The sequence below is a fragment of the Motacilla alba genome, chromosome 19 (assembly GCF_015832195.1).
Source record: "Motacilla alba alba isolate MOTALB_02 chromosome 19, Motacilla_alba_V1.0_pri, whole genome shotgun sequence".
Lineage (NCBI taxonomy): Eukaryota > Metazoa > Chordata > Aves > Passeriformes > Motacillidae > Motacilla > Motacilla alba.
The window spans coordinates 1,124,980-1,142,255 of record NC_052034.1 but is presented as its reverse complement, the minus strand read 5'-3'; the positions used below and the strand labels follow the sequence as shown (position 1 = coordinate 1,142,255).

Sequence of the window (17,276 nt, the reverse complement as noted above, 5' to 3'; positions counted from 1 at the left end):
TGTATCGGGATGGCACTGCTCGCTCCCAGCTGGAACACACGTGGTGGGAAGGGAAGTGCCAGAGGGGCTGGTGAGCCCAGAGCTGTGCCACCCGGGCACTGTGGCGGTGGCTCCTCATGGATCCCGGTGTGGATGGCTCAGCCGGCCGTGTGCCACACGCCTGGAGTGTGGGAATGCATGGAGGGGAAAGGAGGCAACTCCAGGGAAATGCACAGGGCAATAAAAACAGCAAAAGCAAAAGGAGCAGCTGCAGGAAAACCCTCGCTGCCCAGTCCCCGCCAAACCGCGAGGTTCCCTCTGGAATGAGCGACCCAAAGGGATTCGCTGCTTTCCACTTATTTATTCCTTAGCAGGAACAAATGTTAGCAGGTTTATTTACATTGACAGTTTGCATTCATTTTCCTCCCTCTCCTGTCAGGCCTTGGAGCATCCCACCAGGCAGGGAGAGGGAAGAGCAATGCAAGCAGCTGCCACGGTACTCGTGACAGCAGGAGGCAGGGAGCAATGGCAGAGCTCGGGATGAACAGAAATGTCTTCCCAGGGAAATAAATCCGTGAAAATGGATTGGGGGGCTCTTTGAAACTTTCTGGCCTGTGCTAACTGCTGCCCCTTTCCCTCCCAGCCCCAGCCATGGTGCGCTGGCATGCGGGAATCGCTGCAAATCCAAGTGATGTGAGAACAAGGCAGCAGAAATCACAGCAAACCCATGATTTTTTTTTTTTTTTTTTTTTTTTTTTTTTTAATTAGCCTTTTATTGCTACCAGCCCAACAAATAACCACACCCAATGTAACTGATTCTGCTTCCCTGTACCCTGTCACTCTGCTCTGGGGACCTTGGATCTGAGCACATCGTGGGGCCGCCTGTATGGTGTGGCTGTTCTCACAAAGGAAAAACAGCAGGGTTTTGGAAATTTAAAAATGAGCATTCCCAATCCACCTGGGATGATTTGAATTCCAGTGGCGTTGCCTCTGCTCGTCCAGCTTTTCTCCTTTTAGTCTCCACCCGTGTGTGTCCTTTTGGGCTGGCTTCCAGGAAAAATTCCCACTGGCAGTGTGCTGTGTTTTCTGTTTGCATCCAGACATGCCCCAGCATGTGCAGAGGAAATCTCTTTGCTTACAGTTAAATCTGCATAAACAAAACGAGCTCTGTCACCATCCACTGCTATGGGAATTATTCTCAGGCTTACACACACTTTCCTTGTCTTATCTTAAGCTCAGAGTTTCTCTGAAAAAGTCAGACCGGTATTTTTGCATCCTTTTCCTACATGCAAATCAGTAAGTCTGATCACTTTGAAGCACTATTCAAAATGGACACACACACCAAAATATCAGCTTTGGATTTCACCTGCAAAGACACAACCTGTGTGGTTCCAAGCTCCTGGTGAAATGCCAAGGAAAGCCCTCCAGCAGCAGATTCCAAAGGACAGCTCCGGGAGGGAAATGGCAAGTTTGGACAGTTCATTGCTCAGTTCTGAAAAAAATTTACTTCAGCTGCCTCTTATAAAAAAACGACCCTTTTCTCCCAAACAATCTGGGCTTTGATGAACTGTTATTTTGCAACACAGTAAGATTAGTCAGGAGCAATCCAGCTGGATGGCTCTGTGGCAAGGATTAGGACAAACAGGTTCTCTGTGACAGAGCTGGGTGATGACAGGCCGTGGGCCACAGCCCCAGCCCTCGGCTCTGCTTGGGAAACCTCCTGCTTCCCGAGTTTCATCAGCAATAACAATGAGCACTGATGTTATGTGGGCAAGATTTGCATTATTCTCCCTTGGAAAGCCCTGGTTTCCATTGCTCCCTTTTTGAGGACAAAAACTTGTCATTTTACAGTAGTTGGTTTATTTTTTTAGCAAGATTCTTTGCCTTGCCAGTAATTTATGTTCTGCATAACTTATTAATTCCCCACATATGTGTTTTGCTAGAAAGGCAGAAATGAGTCTGAGAAATGAGAATTGTGCAGTGTATCCAACTGAAGACTCCAGTGATAACACAGACCTAAGGAAGGTAATGAGGAAGAAAACATCTAATACTTCTGTAAAGAGACACTTCATTAAGGTAATTAAGAGAATCATTTAAAGCAGTTATGAGGATTATTAAGACACAAAAGAAATTATGCAACAGGGTTTTCACCGAGCAGGCAGACTCACCATTGGTTTATTATGCCTTTAAGAATAACTTTCAGTGGTTTTAATGAGTTTTTGAAAATAGAGACTCATTTCTTGGCAAGGGATGCAGTTTCCCTACACTTGGGAAAAGCATAATCGGGATCTGTGTGGGTTTTTTTTGTGGGGAGGGGACTTGTGGAGTATTTTAATATCACAGAAGGGTTTGGGCTGGGAGGGGCCTTAAAACCCATCCAGTGCCACCCCTGCCATGGCAGGGACACCTTCCACTGTCCCAGGCTGCTCCAAGCCCTGTCCATCCTGGCCTGGGACACTGCCAGGGGTCCCAGAATCCCCGAATCATAGGCTGGAAAAGCCCTCCAGATCGCCGAGTCCAGTCCTGGACCCATCACCACCCTGTCACCACCGAGTGCCACGTCCTGACATTCCTCAGGCACTTCCAGGGATGGCAGCTCCCAAAAGTGTTTCTGCTGAGCTGGTGAATAACTGAACAGTTATCATCCTGCTTCTTCCCCAGGATAGCCTTTTTTTGCATTGAGTCTGTTTTTCACGTAACCCTACATTATATCTTCATAAACATATAATATTTTCCAGCAGGAGCACACAGCCCTCCACAGTGTTCTCAAATGCATCCACTTGGGATGCAACTTTGCCCCAGTTTTTAACGCTTTTTGATCCTCCACTTTTATTAACTGAGACACCAAGTCAAGCCCATCCCTAAAGTTCGTTTTGGCCAGCCCATCATGCTCAGCTGCAGATGCTGGATGCGAGAGCCCCACGAACCATCCCACGGGCTCAGCAACGGGAAAACACCCCGCGAGCGGGGGAAACCCCCAAACCCAGGCGATTTAACCCCTGAAGGAGACGCGGGAGCTCCCCCACCGCGCTCCCCTCAGCCCCCGGGGCGGCCATTTTGGGTGCTGCCCCCCGGGGAGCGGGCACAGCGCTTTCCTACTGTCCCGAGGCACGGCATACCGGGACAGCGCATTGAACGAGCCCTCCAGCCCACGGCGGGGGCAGCCGGGGGACAGTGCGGGGACAGTGTGGGACAGCGTGGGACAGTGCGGGGACAGCGTGAGGAGCGCGGGCAGCGCCATGCCGGCCGCCGCGCGGGGCATTGTGGGAGCCGCCCCGCGCTTGGCGCCAAGCGCGCCCGCCGTCCCGCGCGGGGCATTGTGGGCCGCGCCCTCCCCGGCCGGGCCTAAACCCGCGGGGCGCCGCACCGGACGTGACGTCACGCGGCCTCCGCCGTTTAAGCCGCTGCCGGGAGGCGCGTTTTTCATCCGCCGCCGGGATCGCAGGCTCTCCGCGGTATAACCGAGCTACCGCCGCCTCGCGCCCCGCGGCCGCGGCCCCCGCGCGGGCTCGGCTTCCCCGAAGCGACGAAAACCGAGGGGACTACTTTGCGGCGGAACCGCGCAGGCGCGGGGCGGAAGAGTGAGGGCGCGGCGGAAGACGCGGGCGGCGCTGGCCCGCCGTGAGCGCGGGCGGTGCTGCGGCCGGTGCTGCGTCCCGGGGTGAGATCGGTGCGCGCAGAGGCAGCGCGAGCGGAGCCGCGGGCGCCATTTTGAAGCGGCGGTCGGGGGAGGTGACGAGCGCTCCGAGAGCCCGGCCCGGCCCCGGCACCGCCGCCCCGCGCCGCCCGCACCGCCCCGCGCCGCCGCAAACATTGCCGACCTCGCCATGTCCGGCGGCGGCGTCATCCGCGGCCCGGCCGGCAACAACGACTGCCGCATCTACGTGGGGAACCTGCCCCCCGACATCCGCACCAAGGACATCGAGGACGTGTTCTACAAGTACGGCGCCATCCGCGACATCGACCTGAAGAACCGCCGCGGGGGCCCGCCCTTCGCCTTCGTCGAGTTTGAGGACCCCAGGTGAGACCCCGGCGGCGCTGCCCTGCGCCCGCAGCCCGGCCGAGCCGCCGCCGCCCGCCCCGGGCCGCGCTAACGGGGCCTGGCGCGGCGGGCGGGGACACGCGGGCGGGAAGCGGGAACAAAGGCGGGGGGTGCGGCGGCCGCGCTCACCGCCCGCCCCGTGCCGCCCGCAGGGACGCGGAGGACGCCGTCTACGGGCGGGACGGCTACGACTACGATGGGTATCGCCTCCGCGTGGAGTTCCCTCGGAGCGGCCGCGGCACCGGCAGAGGAGGCGGCGGCGGCGGGGGCGGAGGAGCCCCCCGGGGCAGGTACGGCCCCCCGTCCCGGCGCTCGGAGTACAGAGTGATCGTCTCGGGTGAGTCATTGCTCTCTGTCGGGCTAAGTGCTCCCCCGGGGTGCTGCCGCGAGCTTCTCCGTAAAAAGCGTGGCCCCGTGTGCTTTGGGAGGGGAGCAGCGGTGCCCCCACGATCTCCTCTCCTTCGCCGCGCCTTTGCTGCCGTAATACGGGAGGTGAGGCTCTAATCGGTTGTAAAGTCACGTTTTGGGTTTTCTCTAGGGCTGCCTCCAAGTGGAAGTTGGCAGGATTTAAAGGATCACATGCGTGAAGCAGGTGATGTATGTTATGCTGATGTTTTCCGAGATGGCACTGGTGTCGTGGAGTTTGTGCGGAAGGAAGACATGACCTACGCTGTGCGAAAGCTGGATAACACTAAATTTAGATCTCACGAGGTAGGTATCACACTTACTTTCTTTGGCCAGAATTGGATACAAGGGGCTTATCAGTAGGATGTGAAGGTAAGGAACGCGTGGTGGTCGTTGTTTGGTTACAGAGCAGCTAGATAAGTGTGTGGTCAGGCCGGACATAGACGTGTAAGCTCTGCTGTCTGTCCCGGCCCTAGTAACGCTGTCTGCAGTCTGTCAGCATGCCTGAAACATGGCCCTGAAGCCTCGACGTTTCAATCGAAAGTTCTGTCTATCCAATAGGGAGAAACTGCCTACATCCGTGTTAAAGTTGATGGCCCAAGAAGCCCAAGCTATGGAAGATCTCGGTCCCGCAGCCGTAGTCGTAGCAGGAGCCGTAGTCGAAGCAACAGCAGAAGCCGCAGTTATTCCCCAAGAAGAAGCAGAGGATCTCCACGCTACTCTCCCCGCCACAGCAGATCCCGATCTCGTACATAAACATCACTCTAGCTCTGATCTTTTTGTAGAACCCCATGTTGTACACAGTTTTCCTTTACTTAGTACAGTCTTTCATTATTTTTTTTTTTAAATTCCAACTGTTTTACTCGAATTGGCTGAAGTGTTGAATTGCATTCTTGTGTAAAATCCCTAGTGAGTATTTGCTCCTCGACACCGACATTCCCCTCCTGTCTTTGGTAAATTGTATTTTAATTGCTGTCAGTCAGGATTGTTCTGGTTTAGTTCTAGTTGAATACCAACATTCTTGGAGCCGTGGTATTGCTGTGTAAATGTCTCAGTGTTCCGCTGTGGTCGAGACGAGCTGGGGATGTTGGGATGTTTGTGGCTAACTTGTCTCTTCTGGGGGATCTTACGTTTTATCTTGCCTTTTCGTGTGTCTTTCTGTAGACATATCTGAAGAGATGGATTAAGAATGCTTTGGATTAAAGGATTGTGGAGCACATGTCAATCATTTTAGGATTGTCAAAAGGAGGATTGAGGAGGATCAGATCAATAATGGAGGCAATGGTATGACTCCAAGTGCTATTGTCACAGATGAACTTGGCAGTATTGACCTTATACTGAGAGACAGGGGGATTGAGGCCGAGCACCTACGTGTCCCCACGTGTGGCTTCAGGCACGTCCTCGTCACCGCAGGCTGCCATTGCTCTTCTCTTTTAAAACTTCCTTCTCTGGGGGGGCAATTGTGGCCGGATCCCTGCTTTTGTAATTCTCCAGTCCCTTCTCTGGTTTCCTAAAGGAATATCCGGGCCCGGGGGGGAAGCATTGGTTGATTTGTCCCGCAGCGTTTGGTTACAAGTGTCCATGTCCGTAGTATCCGTACACTTGTAGTAGAACTTGCAATCGGAGTATAATATCAATACTGCTAAAATCTGCATGTCCTCTGTGTGACTGATACAGCGTGGCTGTTGCATTTTTATAAGTACCAGAATGAAAGCAAAATAAAAATAGCAAACCTAGCGGGGAATAATTTAAGTCTCAGCCCTGCCCCCTCAGACTAATTCACGATTGACTCACGATCCGTGTGAAAACACCGATTGTTAACGTTCCCTCCAGCTGGGAGTGCAGCTGTAGTCCAGCCATTCCATAGTAGGTGGATAGAGCGAGCAGTTAAAGCTTTTCCAGTTTAGTAAAACCATTTTTTACAACCACAAAACCTCGTACCCACCAATGCGCTGAGTATGTTGGCATTTCCAGTTGACATATTGTAAATATTTACGATGTTTCCTCCAAATAGTAATTAACATTTCTAAAGAGATTATCTGAGCATCACCATTGGAAAGTTTGTTTTGGGGAATTGATAGTTATTACTGTACATCTGAATTTATTGATGGCAAACATAACTGATCATTCCCCAGAATCCTATTTTTTCATTACAGTATCTAACTTTTTGCCTCCTCTTTTTTGGTTTTGCTGGTTATAAAGGTTTGGATTGGAGAGGGCTCACTGGATCCCAATCCTTGGAGCTGGATCATTGGATTCAAATCATAATGTGGATAGGATAGGGAGGCTGAATTGCAAGGATTCATGGAGCGGGATCAGATTACCAGGAACATAGGAGTGGATTCCTGCCCCAACCAAACCGCATTCGTGTGGATTTTTTTATTCAACTCAATTGGCTATTCCAAAGATATTTTTTTTCCTATTTTTGACGATTGGAGCCCTTAAGATGCACGATGGAGTTTTGCATTTTTTTGGTAAAAGGAGCAAAGCGAGGACCTGGAGAGGTACGCTGGAGCAATCTCCTTGGAAGGATTCAGCACGAGTAGATGGTAAACCTTAAAGGGGAAAAAGGGGGGTTTGTTTTAAAAAAAAAAAAAAAGTAAATAAGTCATTTCTCTAAATTTAAAGACCAAAATTGGAGTTAAAGATGACGTAGGTTTCAATTGGCCATTGCTTTTTTTCTTTGACAAATAAAATTTTTACAAAAACACGTTGGTGTCGTCGTTGGTCGCAGAGCCTCGCCCTCGCCTTGGGATCCGCACAGAAGCCCTTTGTGTGGAGCAGCCAGAGTGCTCCACGGGAAGCAGCCAGGCTTGGGCTTCTCCGTAAGGATCCTTGGGAAGGGGGAATCCATCGTGGGAGGGGAGAGGAGGAGGGAGTGTTAGTGTGAGTGTTGATGGGAGATCACGGGGAAATGGGAGAGTGTGGGCCTGTCCTGGGATTCCTGAGGCAGAGCTGGTCTCTGGCCGTTCCCGGTGTGGGTGGATGCAGCAGGGAGCAGGAGTTGGGGTCCTGCGACCCTCGGGCTGTGAGCCCAGAGGAGGCTGAGCCCTGGGAAAGGGGCAGTGGCTGCCAGAGCAGTTTGTGAGGATGGGGGAAGCGGGGGCTCCGGGGCACAAGGGTGTGAGCTGGGGAAGCAGAGGTGGAGCTTGGCCCAAAAACCCCCAACTCCCCTGGGCATGGGTCTGCTCCAGCCCTGGTGCTGAAGGAAGGTGACAGTGGTTTTAAAGGGTGCGGGTGTGCTCAGGGTGTTCCACAAAGCAAAACCTGAAGAGTTCAGTGTGCCAGGACTGGAGTTTGGAGAGGATCCTCTCAAAGGATCCATGGGGAGGAGTGAAGGACCCTGGCACTCCCGAGGGATGGCTTTGGAATAGACTGTTAGTTCTGAGCCAGGGCGTGCAGGCAGAGCTGCTGGCTCTGAGCAGGTTCACCAGGAGCTCATCCACGTTGGAGCGCCGATTTCAGGGGCAATGCAGCCAAGGAAGACACGGAATTCCCTGGATGAGGTGTGCTGGAGCTGCAGGAAGGCTGGAACTGAATTCCCTGGCCAAGGTGTGTGCTGGAGCTGCAGGAAGGCTGCAACTCTGAATTCCCTGTGCAAGGTGTGTGCTGGAGCTGCAGGAAGGCTGCAACTCGGAATTCCCTGGCCAAGGTGTGTGCTGGAGCTGCAGGAAGGCTGGAACTCTGAATTCCCTGGCCAAGGTGTGTGCTGGGGCTGCAGGAAGGCTGTAATTTGTCAAGCCTGCTTCTGGTGGATGCAGGATGTGCTCCAAGGCTCACCTGAGAGTGGATCAACTGCTGGAGGAGGAGCTACATGGGGATTGTTTGCTCCTGAGATTAGCTCTGTGGTTTGGATCACCCTGTGGATGCTCTGGGAGGGCACTGACACCCAGGAAGAGGTGGGAACACAGTGTTCTTTGGGATTTGTGGAGTGTCACCTTCCTGGAGAGCTGCTGACTGGAGTCTCTCAGCGCTGGTGGGGACCACACCTCTGCCAGGAGGCTGCAATCCTCCCCTTGGAGAGGATCCTTTCCATCTCACCTGGAGAATGGGAGGGAACAGAGCCCTCCTGTTCTCTCCCTTGTTTTGGTTTCCCCTCCCAGGGGAGAGCTCAGGTCACTCCAGGAGGAGCTGCTGGTCTGTTCCTGCCCCAGCACCCTCACCCACTCTGTTCTCTGTCTCCCAGCTGTGGTGTCTGTGAAGCCCTGAGAGATCCTGCAATGAACCTGCTCCCGCTGTGGAGCTCTCGTGCATTCCCTTTTTCCCCATAAATTGTTTCTGTCACCGTGCTGCAAACAGCCAGGCAGTGCTGGAGCAGGAAACCACAGGGTGAAGCGAGGCTTTCCCCAAGTGCCCCGTGTTTTAATTTCAGATTCTGATCCAGCGTGTTCCACCGTCCTCAGGGGGAACATCATGTTCTCTGATTGACATAAAATAGGGGAATTAAATTAATATCTCAGGGATGTGCTATGAACCGGGTTTGACAGCATTAGGAGAAGTTAACTGGAGGAGGCTGTGCCTCCTGACACACTCAGTTTTTAATTATACCACGTTATGAGTTCATTAACATTGTGACAGAGACGATGAGGAGTCGGTGAGTTTTGGGAGCAACACTCGTGCCTGGCACAACCCAGGGAGCCCGGTGCCATCTCTTTTGCCCTTCAGCTTCTCCAAGGGTGAACGTGAATCTCAGTAAGTGCCTGTTTGACTTGCCCCGCGGGGATTCTGCTTCCTGGGAGCCATCCACGGCCCGGCTGGGGCTGGTGGGCAAAGCTGGCGTTGGAACAGGCTGTTCCACCAGCACCTCTTCCGGGAAGGTATTTGCTAGGATTGCAACAGATGCCAACCAAGGCAAGGTGTCCTCTTTCATGGTGTGTTCTTCCTGAAACTAAATGTTTCGAGAGGCCATTCTCTCTGAAGAAGGTGGAAAGGGGCAGGGAGATGGAATTGCAGGGGACATCCAAGCGCAGCCCCCTCTCCTAAATCATTTTTCCACCCAGAGCAGGTGAGTTCCTGCCGAGCAGGGAGCGTTCCCTCCCGGGAGCTTCCAGCCAGCGCCGTTCCTGCAGGGACTCCGTTCCGATGCTCCTGCTCTTCCGATAGTGCCGCTTTGTTGCTCCAACTGAGGCCGATTGTGCGCCCGGGGCTGGGCGGCCCCTCCGTGCGCCCTGGGCCGCGCAGCTGCCCGGAGCCCGGCCGAGACTGCCTTCTTTGTGCCAGCGCTCCGGGCAGCGCCCGGCAGGGCCAGGGAACCTCTGCTCCTCGATTGCACATCGTCCCGATAGCCCCGCGCTTCACAAACCCAGCGCCAGCTCCGAAATAGAAACCGTTAGAAAACTTGTGGTTTCTCCCAGAAACCACAGTTTGGGGTTTTTCTCTGTTGTTTGTTTGGGGTTTTTTTCTTTCTAACAGAAACTTCTGCTTTAGAACAGGAGATTCTTTCATTGATCTGTGTGCGGTGGTTGTGCCGTGAGGTTTCTCGTTCCTGATAACAGCAGAGTTTTTAGCTGTGCAGCAAAATTAGAGTAATTTCTGGATTGGCTTAGAACAGCCCCAGCCAAGTGCAGAATGATCCTCGCTGCACCTGCGCGGGGAGAGCAGTTTATCTGCAATGGCAGTTGGAGCGGATTCAAATAGAAAGCTGAATTACTGGGAAAAATGAAGATTCCCAGCAGTTCCCTGTGTAAAAAGCGTTCCCTAGAATCCCTCTCCCGCACGCCCGAAGGCGAGCAGTGCTGTACCCACCTGCCCTGCCTGGTCCCTGCAATGCCCTGGCAGAGCTGCGGGATGGGATGGGCACGGAGCAGGGCAGAGCTGCAGGATAGGATGGCACAGAGCAGGGCAGAGCTGCAGGATAGGATGGGCACGGAGCAGGGCAGAGCTGCAGGATGGGATGGCACAGAGCCTGGCAGAGCCATGGGACGGGCATGGAGCCTGGCAGAGCTGCGGGACAGGACGGGCACGGAGCCCAGCTGCAGGATGGGATGGCACAGAGCTGCAGGATGGGATGGGCATGGAGCAGGGCAGAGCTGCAGGATGGGATGGGCACGGAGCCTGGCAGAGCTGCGGGACGGGACGGGCACGGAGCCCGGCAGAGCTGCAGGATGGGCTGCAGCCTCTCCCGGCGCTCCCTCGCCGTGTCCTGGTGCTGAGGGGGACCCGGTCACTCTGCGGCCCCTCCCGCCGGGCGGGCCGGGTGGATGTGCCGCTTGCAGAGCCATTAACATAATTTTATGCACTAATTTGTGTAATCATTAAAGAGTGGAGCAGGGCATTGTTCACATGAGTAATTACCTCTATATTCTAATAGCTCTAATTCATCCCTTTAGCGAGTTTCGTGTTTCAGTGACTCAGCCGCGATTCACGCTTCGGGTCCTGTGTTTTTTGAAGTGCCCGTCTCTCGCACGGCTCGCTTGCCCTCTGCGCAGCTCATGACGTGACGGATCCTGACGAGCTCCGACCACGCGGATGCCGACCTGGGCAGCTTTGCCAGCGCGGATGCGGGGCTCTGGGGCTGGCTGCATCCCACGGGGCTTTGACTGCCTGGGATGCCGCGAGGAGCAGCTGCCAGCGGAAATTTGAACGTGGAAAACTTGGCGGTTTGCTGAACTCTGGGTGTTTTCCTTCTGACAAAAGGCGGGGCTGTGTTTTTGTCGTGATTTTTGATACAAGATGAAACACGGGGGGGAAATTCCGCCGCGCAGGCTCTGGATGCGTTGATCCTCCATCCTCACACGTGCCTGTACAGTGCGCGGGCTGCGGGCAGGAGGGAGGGCGCGGGGAGCAGCATTTTCTGCCTGATTTGCAGGATGACACAGGATATTTTCCTGACGGCGCCGAAATTAATTTGAGGCAGAGCTGCCTGCTACCACCAAAGGTTCTGTTTCCCCCTTGGAAACGTGGAGCAAAGTTGGCTCCTTGGCCAGTGAGAGCAGGGATGCTCTGCCCGAGGCTCCCGCCAGCGCCGGATGCTCATCCCTGTGGGATCAGCTGAGCGATGCAGATGAATGCACAAACATTGATTGTTTTGGAGACAATCCATAACTGCCAAATGAGATTAAACACCGCCCAGGTCCCGGCAAAAAATAAAAGTAAATAGCAAAGAATAAAGAAAATGGGGCACGGCATGGGCAAATGGTCCTGGGGGACCATCCAGCCGAGGATTAATCCCTGCCATCCCCATCCCTGGAGGATTTCGGAGCTCTCTGCTGCTATTAATCGCAGCGGCCCTGCAGGGAAGGTAATGCAGCATTATCCGTGTTTTCCAGCTGTGGCTGGGGAGGAGGGAAGCAGCCGGCTTGGCCGAGCTTTGCCGTGTGTCAGTGAAAGATCAGGGATTAGCGTTAGGATTTCCCCGCTGGCTGGGCTGCTCTAATTCAGTGTTTTTCCCTAAATGCACTGACCTTATGCGCCTGCTGCCGCACATCCCGTGCCCGGGAGAAGCCGGGGCAGATGGTGGCAAGGGGAGAGAGGCAGGGGCGGATGTTTCCCTGCAGTCCTCGGCCCCGCAGGAATTATTACTAAAAATGGTCACTGGTGATTAAGCGGAGCAGCGCGCTGCTAAGGAATTGGTACGGGCTCTGGCTCGGGAAGTTTTGAAATCAAACTGGGAAACGGTTTTCCTGGAGAGCAGCAGAGTTCAGCAGGTTCAAAGGCAGAGTGCTGAGGGCAGCCCGGGCAGGGGGTGAGCAGGGGTCGGTAGCACCTGCCAGGAGGGCTCTGAAATGTCCCACGTGAGACTGAAAAAGCTGCGACCTCCTCGTGTCTGTGCCCACCCTGTAAACCACAAGGACACGCAGGAGCTGTGGCTGCCCCATCCATCCCTGGAAGTGTTCCAGGACGGGGCTTGGAGCAGCCTGGTCCAGTGGAAGGTGTCCCTGCCCACGGCAGGGGGTGCGACTGGATGATCTTCAATGTCCCTTGCAGCCCGAACCGCTCCACGACCCTCGGGTTTGATATTACGCGTGGGCAATCCCCACCACGCGACACCAGCACCCAGCCCCGCGTGTGGCTGTTCCGGGGTGTCCCCACGAGTGTCCCCAGAGTGGCAGCTCCAGAGATGGGCACGGCCAGGAACCCTACGGGCCACACCAGCAGCATCCCCGGGGCCGCTGTGACAACCGAGGGCGGCTCTTCCCTCCGAGGGGCGCAGGTGACAGCGGCTGTTCTACGGGAAAAAAAAAAAAAATTAAAAAAAAAAGAAGTTGTGACGGAGATGACCAAAATAACAACAAAAAGCCGCTGGGCGCGGGGCAGCTGCGGCGCTCAAGGTGCCAAGCAGAGATTAGCCCCGGCGCGGCTGAGGACAAGGAGGCGGCAGGAGATAAGGGCGCTTCCCGGCGTGCGGCCGCAGGGCTAAACATAGCCCGGGGCTCGCTGGCCCTGGCCCGCCGGAGGCTCCGAGCGACCCCCGCGAGTGCGGGGCCCCTTGGAGCCCCGAGCCCCGGCACGGCACCCGCCGGGGCTGCTGCTCGGGGGACAGCCGGGCTCAAAGCTGCGGGGACAGGCTGCGGGGACAGCCGGGCTCAAGCTGCGGGGACAGCCAGGCTGGGGCTGCGCGGAGCCGCCACCCGCCCGTGCCGGGCCCCAGGGACAGCGCACGGCGATGTGGCGAAGATCAGGGAGGATGGGGGGATCCCAGGGAGGCAGGAAGGGTGTCCCGTGGCAGCGGGGCTGAGGGGGGGCAGGCGGTGCGGGAGGGGCAGCGGGGAAGGAAGGAAAGAGTTCGGGAGCGCTGCGGGGAAGGGAGGGACCACCGCAGGGCAGTTTGCCACGGGAACGCTGTCACCAGGGAACGCTCAGAGCGTGGAGGAACCGCGAGGCTTTTCCTGCCTGGCGGGAGCCCTGGCGTGGTGAGAGCGGGGGGAGCTGGCACCCAGCTCGCTGCGGAGCCCGGGGTGTCCCTGCTGCCCCAGCCTGGCACCGCAGCCCCTCTGCCCCGGGCATCCCCCTGGCCGCTGCGGCTTCCCTCCCTCCCTGCTCCTCGCACATCCCCGCAGCACGCACCTCGGAGCTGGGCTGAGGCCAGCAAAGCGGAGCAGGGACCGGGCCATCCCCGCTGCGTCCCGGGGACAGCGCTCCTTGCCCGGGAGCAGCTCCTCGCTGCTTCCCCGCTGATCGCCGTCCTGCCTCTCGGTGCTCCAGCCGAGCTGGCTGGTGATATTCCGCATCCTCTTTCCCTCTTTTGGAAAGTGAAGCGATCTTTCACATGCGCTAATTGCGAGCAGGCTCCTCTGTGCAGTGACAGCGCTCCCGCCGAGCCCCGGGGCCCTGGGGTGGCCCTGGCACGGCACGGGCAGGACAGGGCAGGACAGGCCCTGGGGGTGGCCCTGGCACGGCACGGGCAGGACAGGGCATCGCTGCCACCCTCGAGGGCGGGATGGAGGCTGACTGTGGGCAGCCATCGGCCAGAGCTTCTCCTTTTCCTTTTTTTCCTTTCCCTTTCCCTTTCCCTTTCCCTTTCTCCATTCATTTTCCCATTCCCTTTCTGTTCCCATTTCCATTTCCCCCTCCTGGTAGATGGGTTGTCTGTCCCTGGTTTTGCCGCGGGTCAGGGATGCTCGCCCAGCAGGAGCTGGGCAGTGGCAGACCCTGGGACGCTCTTCTGAGGATGCTGGACCATCCCACGGTTCCTCCCAGCAGGCACACTCCGCTTCCACCCCTCATTCCCGCAGATGTAATTCGCTGCCTCTGTTTAGTGTCCCTGATCACTTTGAGAGGGAAGGCTGCAAAGAGAGAAACCAGAGGAGACAGAACTTGGGAAGCAGCTGAAGGGAAGTTGCCTGCGGGGAGCGCATTCTCAGCACCATCAGCGCAGCTTATTTATGCTCTCGAGGGCTCTCCAGCCCCACGGAGCTGCGAAATTCAAAGCCTGCTGTGGCACTCGGAGCACGAGCAGAAAGGGGCTCCTGCAAAGCTGAAATATTTGGCCACAGTTCCTGTTGCAAGCGGTGCAAGCACACGCTGGCTGCCAGCAGAGCTGGGGATGCGTGGTGCTGGCACCGGGCACGGCCTGGCTGTGGCACCGGGGGACAGCTCGGTGCTGGCCTGTCCCTGGGGGGCTTCCCAGCACCAGAGCTGGCACTGGAGGCAGGAGAACCCAGCAGCGTTCCCTTCCTTCCCAACAATGTGGGAAGTGCCGAGGGAGAAGGAGGGAAGGTTTGAGTTTGAGCAGGCAGAAAAGCGCAGCCTCGGGAGGGTGGTAAATGGGCCACCCGGCTCCCAGTGCCCTAGAAATTCCCTGAGCCTGCACAGCGGGGTGGCTGCTGATGCTATCGCTGTCCCAGCTCCATGACTAAGGGAGCTGGAAGGTATAAATTAAATAACACAACACTCCAAGCTGCCTGTTATGTGGGTTTGTCCTAAGCAGTGCTGCTTTAATTAAGATGGAGAGTTTACAAATCTAACCTTTGTTTATTCTGCTTTGGGGCATATATAATGTAAATATGTGTTTTCAAACACTGTGGCTTTTTAGACTTCCAGTTATAATTCTGGGTAAAGGAAAGTTCGTCAGGTTTGGCACAGACTTGCCCTTTCTAAATAGAGCTGCTGCGAGTCCTTCCCCCCGGGGGCTCCGTCAGCTCCCGGCGCAGCTCTGGGATGTGCCGGGGTGAAGGAGGGGCTGCGAGGGCCCAGCCCGGCCCCGCCGAGAGGGAAGCGGCTTCCAGCTCCGTTTCCCTCTCGCTGCCTCAGCTGCGAGTCTTGCAGGTTTTGTTGCTGTGTCCCCTCTCGGCGTTTAGCTGTGGAAACAAGAAGAGTTTAGGCGGCTACGTGCTGGTCGGGATTTCTCCGATGAGTCAGTGATACGCTTGGGTAGCTTTCTTAGCCTTTAATTGAAGTGAGTGTGAGCCCTTAACAAAGAGCTCTCCCAAGTCTTCCTTAATAAGCGTTAACAAAAATAACCGAGCTGCCGGGAGGGGAATAACCGGGGGCGGCAGCGGTGTCCCCTGCCCCAACGAGGGGTTCCTCGGGGCTCGGAACGGGGCAGGGCCGGGGGGTGCAGCGGGGGTGATCCAGCTGATCCCACGCCACGGCTGGGAAAAACCTCTGGGATGAGCAGAGACCACCTCCAGGCGAGCCGGGCTGCTGCACTGTGCACTGGCAAACCCCTCTGGCTCCTTTTCTCTGGGTGTTTTTCTCAGTTCGGAGCTTCTGCAGAGCAAGGGCAATATTTTACAATTCCCAGTGCTCAGCACAGAACTCTACTGCGGTGCAGACAGGGGGGTCAAAACCAGCAGGCTCCAGGCTGAGGCAGACGGACCCTTGGAGCTGCAGGTGCTCCCAAGCAGGCTGGGCCACTCCATGCCCACACGTAGTCACAAACTTCCCTCTGGGGTCACAAGGCTGAGAAAACTCTTTTTTGTTTCAAATGCAAACACATTTTGACATAACCACTTGACTCTGGCGCTGGAGTTTCAAGGAAAAAAGCCTGAGAGGCGTGAAAGAACCGCAGGCATCTCTCGGAACAGAACAAGGACTGTTTTGCAATGCTCTGGGAAGGTGAAGAACCGCCCGGGGAGGGCTGAGGACCAGCGCTGCAGGAGCCAGGTGCCCTGCCCAGCACCGAGCCAACAAAGCCGCGGCTGAGCAGCAAGCTGGGCTCCTCACTGTGTGTGCCCTGGTCCCTGCTCTGTCCCCATTGTCCCTCCTCCCTGCTGCACCGGGCTGCTGCTTCAGGACCGGCCTCTGCGTTATCTGTAACAGGAGACGAGAAAAACCACGCGGGTGTCCCACACGGGAGGAAGTCACAGGGGCCAAATTTAGCCCTGCACGCTGCGGCCAGGGCGCCTCGGCCGCTGCTTCCCGCGCCCGGTGCCGCCGAAGCCGCGGATGCTCAGCGGGGATCCGGGCCCGAGCAAAGAGGATTGACCAGAGCTGGGGGAAAATAAATAATAAAGTGCTGTAAGCCTGTTCTCATGTCCCCAGTGGCAGGGAAGGCGAAGGGAGGTCAGGATTAAAACCCCCCCTCCTGTGACGGTGTTAAACCTGCCACACTCAGGTGTCAAAGAAATGCTGGGTGTCCCTCGGGTGCCACCTGAGGCAGGGCACAGATGCGCCCCGCATCCTGGCGTCTCCTGGCAGCACCAGGGAGGAGCGAGGAGCCGTCCCCGGGCCCCGTCCTGCTGCCTGCCAGGGACGTGCTTGGTGTATGTAAACACGTAATTAACGGTACGCATGTATTTAATTGCTCGTGGCCACGATTTGCATGCGTGCGCCGCGCCGAAGGTGCCTCGGGTACGGGGGAATCCACTCAGCCGGCCCGGGGCAGGTGCGCGGGGTCACCGCCTCGCCCGGGCCCCGCACGGCCCGGCCCGGGGGAAGCTGCCGGGGCCGCGGGACAGAGCCGGCCCGGCCCTCCTGGAGCCCGGCCAGGCCGGCCCGGGGAGGCGGCAGCAGCCCCGGAGGGCTGAGGGCGAGCCCGGGTGGGCTGAGGGCGAGCCCGGCCGCGCCGAGGCGGCGGCGGCGCCGGGCGACCCCCGGGGCGGCCCCGAGTTCACACCTCCCCTCCGCCCCCGGCGCTGCCGCCCGCCCGCACCCGCGGGCGAAGCCGCCCCCCGCCGCCCCCGCGGCTCCCTCCCTCCCTGCCGGCGCGGCGGGCGGGGGCGGCGGGCGGGCGGGGAGGGGAGAAGGGGCGGGCGGGCGGCTCGGCGGCCCCGGGGCCGAGCCGGGGCGGGCGGCGGCGGCGGCCCCGGACACCTCGGCCGCTCCTCCATCTTCTCTCGCCACAGCTCGGCTTCCCCAGCCCGGGACCGGCCCATTGCCAGCCCCGCGGGGGGGGCGGCCGGCCCGCCGCGCCGCCCCGGCCCCGCCGCCCGCGCCGCCGCCTCGCCGCGCCGCCCCGGGCCCGCCG

The 17,276-nt window shown here is 57.4% G+C and overlaps 2 protein-coding genes across 4 annotated transcripts; one reads left to right on the top strand and one right to left on the bottom strand.

Annotated features, from left to right (window-relative positions):
* Positions 1-3,400: 3,400 nt before the first annotated feature.
* SRSF1 (serine and arginine rich splicing factor 1) lies at positions 3,401-7,136 on the top strand. Of its 2 annotated transcripts, none has more exons than XR_005259440.1 (4): positions 3,401-4,000; positions 4,174-4,358; positions 4,560-5,710; positions 6,629-7,136. XR_005259440.1 is itself a non-coding variant. In XM_038158217.1 (4 exons), the coding sequence occupies exons 1-4, from the start codon at positions 3,807-3,809 to the stop codon at positions 5,180-5,182; spliced, it is 747 nt and encodes a 248-aa protein (XP_038014145.1). In that variant the 5' UTR covers positions 3,404-3,806; the 3' UTR covers positions 5,183-7,136. The 2 variants fall into 2 exon arrangements, 1 of the variants encoding a protein (XP_038014145.1); XM_038158217.1 differs by having other exon boundaries at positions 3,404-4,000; positions 4,560-4,732; positions 4,988-7,136.
* Positions 7,137-10,474: 3,338 nt separating this feature from the next.
* Positions 10,475-16,918, bottom strand: LOC119709998. Of its 2 annotated transcripts, none has more exons than XM_038158446.1 (2): positions 13,433-16,918; positions 10,475-12,593 (listed from the first exon to the last, which is right to left on the bottom strand). In XM_038158446.1, the coding sequence occupies exons 1-2, from the start codon at positions 13,927-13,929 to the stop codon at positions 11,987-11,989; spliced, it is 1,104 nt and encodes a 367-aa protein (XP_038014374.1). In that variant the 5' UTR covers positions 13,930-16,918; the 3' UTR covers positions 10,475-11,986. The 2 variants fall into 2 exon arrangements, with proteins under 2 accessions (XP_038014374.1, XP_038014375.1); XM_038158447.1 differs by having other exon boundaries at positions 10,475-12,588.
* Positions 16,919-17,276: the final 358 nt, after the last annotated feature.

Excerpts from the sequence above, each read along its gene's own strand:
- SRSF1 (XM_038158217.1), top strand. The coding sequence starts at position 3,807 with ATGTCCGGCGGCGGCGTCATCCGCGGCCCGGCCGGCAACAACGACTGC. Across the intron at positions 4,001-4,173 it reads GTCGAGTTTGAGGACCCCAG|GGACGCGGAGGACGCCGTCT; the intron begins GTGAGACCCCGG and ends TGCCGCCCGCAG. Across the intron at positions 4,359-4,559 it reads GTACAGAGTGATCGTCTCGG|GGCTGCCTCCAAGTGGAAGT; the intron begins GTGAGTCATTGC and ends GGTTTTCTCTAG.
- LOC119709998 (XM_038158446.1), bottom strand. The coding sequence starts at position 13,929 with ATGGAAATGGGAACAGAAAGGGAATGGGAAAATGAATGGAGAAAGGGA. Across the intron at positions 12,594-13,432 it reads GGCCTCAGCCCAGCTCCGAG|AACAGCCGCTGTCACCTGCG; the intron begins GTGCGTGCTGCG and ends TTTTTCCCGTAG.